This window comes from Leptonychotes weddellii, chromosome 10 (genome assembly GCF_054177405.1).
Source record: "Leptonychotes weddellii isolate Sample4059 chromosome 10, ASM5417740v2, whole genome shotgun sequence".
Classification (NCBI taxonomy): domain Eukaryota; kingdom Metazoa; phylum Chordata; class Mammalia; order Carnivora; family Phocidae; genus Leptonychotes; species Leptonychotes weddellii.
Window position 1 is genome coordinate 91709799 of NC_138378.1, and position 10688 is coordinate 91720486.

Below are 10688 nucleotides of genomic sequence, written 5' to 3' on the forward strand. Positions count from 1 at the left end.
TTTTTTTTTTCCAGATATCATGCTTTTCAACTCCAGAATTTCTATTTGGTTGTTTTTATAATTTCTATCTCTCTATTGATATTCTCTATTTGGTGAGACTGATAACATACTGTCCTTTAATTCTTTAGACATGGTTTCCTTTAATACTTTGCACATATTTATAATAGCTGATTTAAAGTCTCTGTCTAGGGGTGCCTGGGTGGCATGGTCAGTTGAGTGTCCAACTCTTGGTTTCAGATCTTGTAGTGATCTCAGGGTCATGGGATCAAGCCCTGCCTCAGGCTCCATGCTCAGTGCAGAGTCTCCTTGAGTTTCTCTCTCCCTCTTCTCCTCTCCCCCATGTGCGTGCTCTCTCTCTCAAATAAATAAATCTGTTTTTTTTAAGAGTTTATTTATTTATTTGACAGAGAGACAGCTAGCGAGAGCAGGAACACAAGCAGGAGTGGGAGAGGGAGAAGCAGGCTTCCTGCGGAGCAGGGAGCCTGATGCAGGGCTCGATCCCAGGACCCTGGGATCATGACCTGAGCTGAAGGCAGACGCTTAACAACTGAGCCACCCAGGCGCCCTCAAATAAATAAATCTTAAAAAAATAAAGTCTCTGTCTAATACAGATGGCCATCAGACACATAACAAATTGCTCAACATCACTCATCATCAGGGGAATGCAAATCAAAACTACAATGAGATATCTCCTCACACCTGTCAGAATGGCTAAAATCAAAAACACAAAAAAACAAGTGTTGGTGAGGATGTGGAGAAAAAGGAACCCTTGTGCACTGTTGGGGGGAATGCAGTGCATTTCTGGTGCAGCCACTCTGGAAAAACAGTGTGAGGTTTCCTCAAAAAACTAAAAATAGAACTATGCTATGATCCAGTAATCACACCACTGGATATTTACCCAAGGAATACAAAAACACTTAATTCAAAAGGATATATGCATCCCTATGTTTATTGCAGCATTATTTACAACAGACAAATTATGGAAGCAGCCCAAGTGTCCATCCATAGATGAATGGATAAAGATGTGGTACATATACACAATGGAATATTATTCAGCCATAAAAAAGAATGAAATCTTGCCATTTGCAACAACACGCGTAGAGCTGGAGAGTATAATGCCAAGTGAAATAAGTCAGAGAAAGCAAATATCATGTGATTTCACTCATGTGGAATTTGATAAACAAAACGAAGGAAGAAAAGAGAGAGAGAGAGACAAAGCAAGAAACAGACTCCTAACTATAGAGAACAAACTGGTTACCAGAGCAGGGGGTTGGGGTGGTGGGGGTGGAGAGATGGGTGAAATAGGTGAATGGGATGAAGAGTATACTTATCGTGATGAGCACTGAATAATGTATAGAATTGTTGAATCACTATATTGTACACCTGAAACTAAATATAACACTGTATGTGAACTATACTGGAATTAAAATAAAAAACTGGGGCGCCTGGGTGGTTCAGTCAGTTAAGTGTCTGCCTTCAGTTCAGGTCATGATTCCAGGGTCCTGGGATTGAGCCCTGTGTGGGGCTCTCTGCTCAGCGGGAAGTCTGCTTCTCCCTCTGCCTCTGCCTCTGCCTCTGCCCCTGCCTCTGCCCCTCCCTGCTGTTCATACACACATGCGTGCTCTCTCTCTCTCTCTCTCAAAAACAAACAAATTTTTTAAAAAACCTTAAAAAATAAAGTAAAAAACTAAAAAAAAAGAAATTAATTAAAATTAAAAAAAGAAAAAGAAAATCTCTATCTAGTAAGTTCAACATCTAGCCTTCCTTAAGGGCAGTTTCTAGAGACTGAAATGGGCCATACTTTCCTGTTTCTTTTCAGGCTATATATATATATATATTATATTTTTTTTTTCCCTTTGAAAACCGGGTCCTCTAGATAACATAATATGGCAACTCTGAATACTAGACACATCCACCAGCACCACCAGCACCATCCCTGCTGGGGTTTGCCACCACTGTTGTTTGTATATTTGTTTGTTCAGTGACTTTCCTGGACTAGTTCTGTGAGGTCTATATTTCCTGTAGTGTGCAGCCACTGATGACTCCACTGGGTCAGCTCATGATTAGAGATTTCCTTAAATGCCTTGAGCTAGAAAATCTTCCACTTTTTGCCAAGGAGCTCTGGGGGTTGAGGCATGCCTTCAATGCTCAAGCAATTTACAGCTCTGTCTTAGTCTTTATTTCCTGCGTGTACAGGACCTCAAGGTCAGCCAGAAGCGAGAGATCGAGGCCCTTCAGGCCTTTCCAGACCATGCACACAATCTTTTAGATCCCCTGAAATACACCAGAGCTTCTCAAATTCTCCTAGATACATCCAATTTCTCAGATCTCCCTTTTAAATTTTTGGCTGGGCTCACGTTTGCCCCCCAACTGGTATCGCAGTCTTTGGCAGCTGTGACGTTAAGCAATTGAAGCTGATTATATTTGACAAATGCCCCGGGATTTGGGGTTTTCCCGAGTAGAGAGCTCCAACTTGGATTAAGTAATAACACCCTGTAAATCAAGTTTTTCCAATGAACTGCCATAGAGGTCAAACAATGATGATGGTTGGGTGACAGAACTTTCTGAGGTGCTCCTAACCCAATCTGTCCCCTCTACCAGCTGCAAGGCTGCTGGGTTTTTTTTGTTTTTTTTTTTTAAGATTTTATTTATTTATCTGAGAGAGAGCACATGAGAGGGGGGAGGGTCAGAGGGAGAAGCAGACTCCCTGCTGAGCAGGGAGCCCGATGCGGGACTCGATCCAGGGACTCCAGGATCATGACCTGAGCCGGAGGCAGTCGCTTAAACAACTGAGCCACCCAGGCGCCCGCAAGGCTGCTGGTTTTAAAGACTACTGTGGAGCTGGGGCTAGAGGGGTGGCAGTAGGCTGTTAAAACCCCGTAAACCCCACTGTTCTTACCAAAATTGAGCAGTTTCTCTTGGATAAACCCCTCTTCAGATTGTTGTTAGCCTTCGGTTAATATCTAGAGTTCTGGAAAAGTTGATTTTTGTAATCTTGCCAATATTTTTGTTGCTTTTATGGAAGAATGGATTTACAAGACTCCTTACTCCACCATTCCAGAAGTCCCCCTGCTCTGGTCAGAGATCATTTCTAAGATCAGGCTTGCTCACGTGTTAACTAATAAGAAGGTGTTCACCGGAAATAGGATGAAAGTACTGCACTTGTTCTAGAGGCATCTGGATTTAAAAACAAAAAGACACCTAAAGGATGAAAAAGGGATCCATAGAAATCATTCCAAGAGACTGCGGATGACATGCGGGCCCTTGGTAAAAGTCAGTGGGCTGCCAGGACTCACATCCAGATCCCTGACACCTGGCCCATTGATCTCTTGGCGGCTTCCCCTAGGAGATGCCTTTTTCAGGGGAAGGGAGATGCCATATTTTGAGTACTTCATCTAAGCTACAAGTTTCATACTCAACGATTCTCACACTTACCAGCAAAGAAAATGATCTTATTTCCACTTTACAGATGAAGAAACTGAGGCTCACAGGAGTCAAGCCACAAGACCAAGGTTAGACCATTCATGAGTGTTGGAGAGGCGATCCCACTCCAGAGTGTAAGCTATTCCAGTGTCCCCGAAACCCAATGTCCCAACCCACTGGTTGGCAATGGTGTGGGTAGGGAGGCAGTTTATGAAGGTGCCCATCATTACAATTTTGAGCACAATAGGTTGGAACCACCCTCTTAGTCCTCTCTCCCAGGAGATACCACCCCACTAGGCCCAGAGCAAGGAACAACAGCAAAGTAATAGGTATGGCTTGCCCCAACCCAAGCACCTGCTGGGGGGGGGCTCCCGGGTCAACTTCTCCCTTCCTTCAGGAGCCAGAGCCTCCTGGCAGTCCCCTCAGATCGAGAATGGCAAGGGCAAAGCCTGGCTGTGACCTCAGGGCTGGGAGCACGGAACTGTCCCCTTCGTGTGCTCAGCAGAATAAAGTCCACAGGCCTGAGCGGCCGAGCCCCACCCAGTCCACCGCAAGCCTAGGGTGTGTCTGCAGAGGACAGGGCGTATGTTCCCAAATGCCCTAGCATCCCGACAGCCCACAGCTCCATCCACACCCCCGCCCTGACTGCAGCAAAGGGGACATACTCATTACATAATCATTCACAAGAGACAAACTTTATTTTGACGCCTCCGAAATTGGCAAGGAAATAAGCACAGTCACAACAGCGCAGTCTCGTGTGCAGAAACATCTTCAGCTATGCTCTCTCACTGGGACCTCACGATCACCCTGCAGGGCGGGCAGGGCGGGTGACTGCTCATCCGCTTTATGGAGGGCTTATCAGGGATGACCCAGCTTTCACATCGGAGTGTAAACATTCCACCCAGATGCCTCCCTGCGTCTGCTCCAGGCTCCTCGGTACCCCAGGATGGGCCGGGCTTCTACCAGATACATGCCGGTATCTGCCGTTCCTCTGCTATAAAACCAGGGAACAGGCTGCCCCGTCTCTGAATAAAGGCCCTTCTCCCTGACATGACCTATGAGTACCAGGATTGCTAGGTCTACGGTGGCCGCACCGGGTGGTCAGCCGAAAGCCTCGGCAAGCCCCGGGCACAAATGAACCTGACTAAGCAGAGGGCTCCCTGCTGAACCACCAGGGAGATAGAGGGGCTCCTCCTTTCTCCACTGGCCCCAATCTGTTGGGGAGGGGGGAGGAGCCATTGCCTCCCCGCCCCCCTCGCCCTGCTAGGCCCGCTGCTGACCAGCTTTTCTGATTCCTCCAGAACGCGGGGGGGGGGGGGGGCTGCCCCTCTCCACCCTCCACCAGGCTCAGAGCTAGACTCAGTCTGCCCCCCGCACCCAGAGGCCCTGTCCAGTCCTCAGAGTAGGGGGGCCCCACGCGGGGGCCACGGCCTCAATCTTCCAGCGACATACAGGACACTTGGCCGAGTCCATGAAGACCCGCTCGGCGCAGTAGCTGCAGAAGTCTGTGTGGCCGCAGGGGACAAGGCAGGCGTTGGCAGCACGGTGGAAACAGATGGTGCACTCCTCCCCTGCTGCAGCTGGGAAAGGGGACAACACAGGTTGGGGCACATGGGGGCAAAGGCCGGGCAGCCTACTCACGCTATAACTACAGGGCAGGGAACCACGCAGTCCTGCTGTGACGAATATTACCTCATGAGAAAATGCTCACAACATAAGCAAATGAAAACAAAAAACTGGGACGAAAACCGTAATGTACATACATATATGTCATAAAATTCCAACTTAGAAAAAAGGAAAACAGAGCACAATTCCTTACAGATATATGACTACAAAATAGTAGGAGAAAAATCCACCGAAGAGGTAATGGGTGAAAAAAAAAAAAAAGAGGTAATGGGTGATTTTTTTTTTTACTTCCATATTTATTCTTTACTATTTATTTTATTTCTGTTCGGCAAATCTTTTATTATGAACATGGACTGCTCCTTTTTTTTTTTTTTAAAGATTTTATTTATTTATTTGAGACAGAGAGAATGAGAGACAGAGAGCATGAGAGGGAGGAGGGTCAGAGGGAGAAGCAGACTCCCTGCCAAGCAGGGAGCCCGATGCGGGACTCGATCCCGGGACTCCAGGATCATGACCTGAGCCGAAGGCAGTCGCTTAACCAACTGAGCCACCCAGGCACCCCTATGAACATGGACTGCTTCTTAAAGCAGGGACAAAATAACATTATTTGTGCATGAATGTGCTCTTGTATCTTGTAAAGATAGCCAAAGTTCTAGAAGGCAGAGCTATTAAACTGCGTTTAGGTTTCTCGTAGGCAGCACCAAATCTTTTGGCCTAGAGCCTGTGGGAGACTTGGTGGGACTTGGAAAGACTTTAGTTGAGCCCCCAGAGCTGGGGCCTCCCTTGGTGCCTCTGGTGCTGGAGTCCCGGGGAGGCCCTAGGGCTGGGGGGAGCCACTCACCTTCAGGCTGCAGAGTCTCATCACTGAAGGGCCATGGCATGGTTGAGGGGAAGACGCTGGCCCTGGGATCTGAGGCAGAGAGGGAGACTCAGGGCCCAGGGAAAGCAAAGCCAGGGTGTTCCCACCCCACCCCCACCAGCCCCCGAGGTAGTTCCATGGGCTTTCTTTCCTGGGTTGCAGTGCTGGAACTCTCAGCTGATCTTACCGCCTGAGCCGTCCCTTCCCCGGTTTAACCCAGCAGAGAATTCCTGAGGCTGTAGATTCTTTTTCCTAAACCACCCCACCCATCCTTTAGACATCTCCTCTTTGCCCTACTGTTGCTGCCTGACTGGAGACCCCAGGGGGCCAGGAAAATGGGTGGGCCCACACCAGACCTACCAAAACAGGTGTTCCAGGGGTGAGGCTTCAGCAGCTGTGACAAGTGATTTTAAAAATGGGGGCAGAATGGACTGCTTGTGTAGGCCCTGGACGACCAGCACAGGAACGCCAATATTTCTTTTTAAGGCTGTTTCCTGTATCCACTCTCCCTGAAATCCACACTCCTCCTTTCAGGTGGCTAGAGGGATGGTTCTGGTTTGCCCATCCATTGACAGAACGGCGGACTGTACCCCCACAAGCAGTCTTCCGGTGCACATCTAACGCTCATACTTATGTTCCCTTTGCTCGCCACCCTTGACTCTTGTGAACTCCTACTTAGACAGCAAAACCCAGTCTCCAATCTCTCCCTTTGGGAAACAGCCCTTTAACAGAATGTTTGAAGTGCTAGTCCTATCTTCTTAGTATTCTCTAGGGGCAAGGTTGCCCTCCCTTTGACTGGGTCCTGTCCATCTGGCGTCCCCAGCACCCATCTTCCTACCTGACCCTGGGTAGGAGCTGATGTAAAAACTGTATATGAAAAACTGAACGGATCTCCCCACGGCTGTGAGTGGGGGCGCAGTACCACCCGAGCCTCCACCTCCCACCCAGGGGCGGTGCCTGGGTCCCCGCGGGTTGCCTCACCCAGCAGCTCGATGGCCTTGGTGGTCCCGTACACGTCCATCACGGCCCAGAGCGGGGCGCCCAGGAGCACGCCCTTGCGCAGCAGGAGCCGGGGGCCCGCGTTGACCCTGGCGTAGAGCCGGCCGCCGCGGTTCACCCAGAAGCGGACCACGTCCCCGGACAGCGCGCCGCCCTCGGGCAGCATGGCCGCCCATGTCGGGCTCTGCTGCTCCAGGTCTGGGCACACGAAGGGCGGCAGGCTGGGCGCGGACAAGCGCGCGGGGTCCAGGCGCGTGAAGCCCACGCGGAGCCCGCCCCACCAGCCGGTCTCGTGCCACAGCACGCGCAGCGCCACCCGCTCGCCCGGCGCCACCGGCCGCTGGCTGAACACGATGCCGTCGTGGAACGTGGCGCGCCTGTGCGCAGTGCACCGCCCGGCGTCCAGACGCACCTGCGCGCCCTTGGCCTCGGCGTGGAAGCGGAGTGTCTCTCGCGGCGCCTTGGCGTCTGTAGGGGTGGGGGGGGGGTGGGGGCGTCAGTGCGGTCTGGACCCGACTCACCCGCTCCCCAGAGTTATCTCCACACCCCCCATCCCCCCCGGGGCCACTGCCCGTGCTCTCATCCAGGGGACACCCCCGCCCTCCCGGAGACCTGATCAAAGCCTGGTGAGGAACCCGCTTAGCGTGCCCGGGATCTGAGTTCCGCCGGGAACTTCCCCAAGCCTCAGTGCCCCTCCCGGAGGAATGTTGTAAAAATTAAACGAACTCATGCCTGTACCGGCTCTCAATACCTGGTAATGGTTATTTGCATGAAACAGAAAGAGCAGGTTTTAGAACAGTAGATATAATATGATCCAGGTTTTCTTCGACACATGTTTATATGTTTAATATACATAGATATATTCTGTCTGTATCTAGAAACAGCCTGAAAGGGATGGGTTTGCTAATTGTGGTGAGCTCTGGTAGATGGGTCCTGGTGTTCGCGCTCTTTCCCTCTCTGTTTGTCTGACTTTATCATTGTCTCACAGAGAACCTGCACCATTTATGAAGGCCATGGCCCCCAGTGAGGGTGACTTCCTTTTCTGGGAAGAGAAAGGGGTCCATCAGTGCCCCCACAGGGTGAGGTGGGGGGAGGGGGCACAGGCTGGAGAAGGAGTCCCTGGTCTGCCCCTCAGAATCCTGGCCTGGGCCAGCTAAGGCCCAGGGCTGGGCTTTAAAATGGGGGGACTTCCCAACCCGACTCCACTTGGCAGTCAAGAGAGGAAGTTCCCTACTGAGCAGCCCTTCCCCTCCAGCCCCAGGCCTGAGCCTGAGCAGGAAGTGAGCTTCCTGCCCCACAACTGTACTTAGCCAGCTCCCAGGCCTCATCTCTCTCCCCTCCACCTCTCCCCTCCTGTCCTGCTCTTTCTGGGTTGGAAGATGGATGCTGAAAATAGAAGGGAATTCAACCAGAACTTGAGCCAGACCCCACCCCAAAAAAGTAAGGCCCTCCCCCTCCCAGATCTCACCAGTTTCCCCAGCCACACTTCTCTGACCACTCACAAGCCTGCAAGATTCCAGCAGGGCACAAGGAGGGGAGGCTAAATCTGGTCAGGTACAAGGGCTACCCTTGAGGTCATAGTGAATCTGTCCCTGATAGATTCAGTCCAAAGGCAAGCCTACCATGGTTCTCTCACCTGAGGCTTTAGGGACAAGCACTCACTCTGGCCTTGGGGACCTCTGAACCCTGCTATCCAAGTTCACCCCTCCCTCACCCAAGCCCCCTGCACGACTGTCACCCCCTTCTGGAATACCCTCGTCTCTCCCTTCCTTCCTGATAGTCTGCCCAGATGCCTTTTCCTGGAGGCTATGCACAAGCAAGGGGGAGTCCCCGAGTAGGCACAGACAGTGCCCAAGAGCCGGAGTCGAGGGCCCTGACATCAGATGGATTATCTCTGGGCCCACCGCAGAGTCACTGAGGCACCCGGGAGGCTCTGGGGAGGGCAGCCATGTCTGATAGCCAGATTCTCGTCCCGGCTCTGCCGCTCTCCTACACAGGTCACTGCTCCTCTGGGTATAGGTCTCCTTACCCACCAATGGGATCGATATCAATGGCCAGCCACGGCCTGGAGTCTCCAGGTACCTGCCTGGAGATCCTGAATGTGAGGAGTTAACTACCCACTTGGGCAGGCACCATGACTTTTGGATGTCTCCCCCTAGCCACACCCCCAGGCAGATTCAAAGAGAATCTTTGCAGTAAGTCTCTCGGAGTCTAAGTGACTGAGGGTCAGCCCTCTGCTCAGCGAGGACCTCCCTGGATCTTCATCATCTCCATCACCACCCTCCAGCCATCAAGCCTCTTAGGGGCCAGGTATGAACCCTTCAGCATCTTTCATTGCTCCCACGACCTGCAGGGAGGCACGCAGAGGGAGCTGAGTCGGGGTGGTTCTGCACATCTCCACAGCCAGCAGCTGAGGAGCCCGGGTCCGGCTCCTGCCCCTGCCCCCTGCCCCCCCCCCCGCCTCCTTTATGGCACCACATGACCTGGAATCCACAGTTGCCACAGCGGCAGCACCAACCGTGGCTTGGTCCCCACCCTCCTTATCACGTCCCTCTCCCCTCCCCAGCTCTGGATGCTACCTGCTGCCGGGGTGTGAGCCTCCGGTGCCCCTCGGGAGCCAAGGGCTGAGGCTCCAGGCTCTCCGCCTGGGAGGGAGCAGGGTTCTGAGATGCAGTCCAGACCTCTGGTGGTAAAAGACCAGGTTCTCCATCTCCTGCCTGCACACTAAGGACACACTGTGGTTTCAGGTGACGCTCTCAGAGAACTGTCGTGCCTGGTAACCTTTTGGTTTGTGCCTCTGGTAGCCCCATAAGCTGGCAGGGCTTGCATTGGCGCTGGCCTGCAGATGAAGAAATTGAGGCCCTAGAGAAAAGTGACTCACCCAAGGTTCCACAGCTTCCCCTCTCCTTCTGCATCCCTGGTCTAGGGACCAAGCTTAGGGCTCCCACTTACCAGCCTGGGAGCAGAGCTGGGCCCCCATCAGCCTGAGGTCCTCGGGCACGGGTCCCTGGGTCTGGAAGGAATTGTCTGGAGAAGGCCCGTGGACAGGTTTCCAAAGATTCAGTGGGTCTCCTCGTTATGGGCCAGGATCACATTACAAGGTTGATGATTAATTAGAGGTTGCTGTCACGGGTTATGTATGATATCTGGGGAATTTCCTGATGATTGCCCCTGGCTCGCAGCAACCCTGCCGCAGCTGGCTGACCTAAAGGAAGCAGGGACTCCGGAGATAGCCTGGGTAGGATTTAGGATAGACTTGTCCCTTACTTCTGACCAGTCGTTCTCAGCCCGGCTGTGCATTGTAATTGCCTGTGGCACATTAGTAAGTACTCACGCCTAGACCTGCCCCCAGAGACTCTGATTCCAGTGGCCTGGGGTGGGGTCCAGCATCAGTAGTTTTTAAAAGCACGCTGGATGATTCTAATGCACAGCCAGGGTGGAGATTCACTGCTCCAGACCCCAAGGCACACAGGAGGTGCTTAATCAGTGTTGCTTGAGTGGACTGAACTGAATTAGCTGCATCCCAGGACCTGTGAGGTTGCCTTAGCGCTGGATCTCAGGCAGAGAGGAGAGGGGTAAATCAGGCAGAACGGGAGAAGTGCTGATTACCGCCCCCCCCACCCTGCTGGAGTTGGAATTCCACTTTCCACAAATCCGATACAGAACACACATCGTCCCACAGGAGGTCATGCTGAACGCCTGCCTCCGGGCGTGTTAGCTGTGTGAAGAAGCCAAAGACCTGGGGCGTCTGGCTGGCTCAGTCCGTAGGCAAGCGACTCTG

The 10688-nt window shown here is 52.2% G+C and overlaps 1 protein-coding gene across 2 annotated transcripts; it reads right to left on the reverse strand.

The window, feature by feature from the left end:
- Positions 1-4096: 4096 nt before the first annotated feature.
- NEURL3 (neuralized E3 ubiquitin protein ligase 3) lies at positions 4097-10193 on the reverse strand. Of its 2 annotated transcripts, none has more exons than XM_081796857.1 (4): positions 9860-10193; positions 6890-7375; positions 5891-5959; positions 4097-5099 (listed from the first exon to the last, which is right to left on the reverse strand). In XM_081796857.1, the coding sequence occupies exons 1-4, from the start codon at positions 9885-9887 to the stop codon at positions 4783-4785; spliced, it is 900 nt and encodes a 299-aa protein (XP_081652983.1). In that variant the 5' UTR covers positions 9888-10193; the 3' UTR covers positions 4097-4782. The 2 variants fall into 2 exon arrangements, with proteins under 2 accessions (XP_081652983.1, XP_081652984.1); XM_081796858.1 differs by having other exon boundaries at positions 4097-5003; positions 9860-10187.
- Between the last annotated feature and the right edge of the window lie 495 nt (positions 10194-10688).

What these genes read in the sequence shown, in the direction of transcription:
- NEURL3 (XM_081796857.1), bottom strand. Translation starts at nt 9,887, where the DNA reads ATGGGGGCCCAGCTCTGCTCCCAGGCTG. An exon ending in CAAGGCCATCGAGCTGCTGG is followed by an intron (nt 5,960 to 6,889) that starts GTGAGGCAACCC and finishes TCTCTGCCTCAG; the next exon opens with ATCCCAGGGCCAGCGTCTTC. An exon ending in TGAGACTCTGCAGCCTGAAG is followed by an intron (nt 5,100 to 5,890) that starts GTGAGTGGCTCC and finishes TATTCGTCACAG; the next exon opens with CAGGACTGCGTGGTTCCCTG.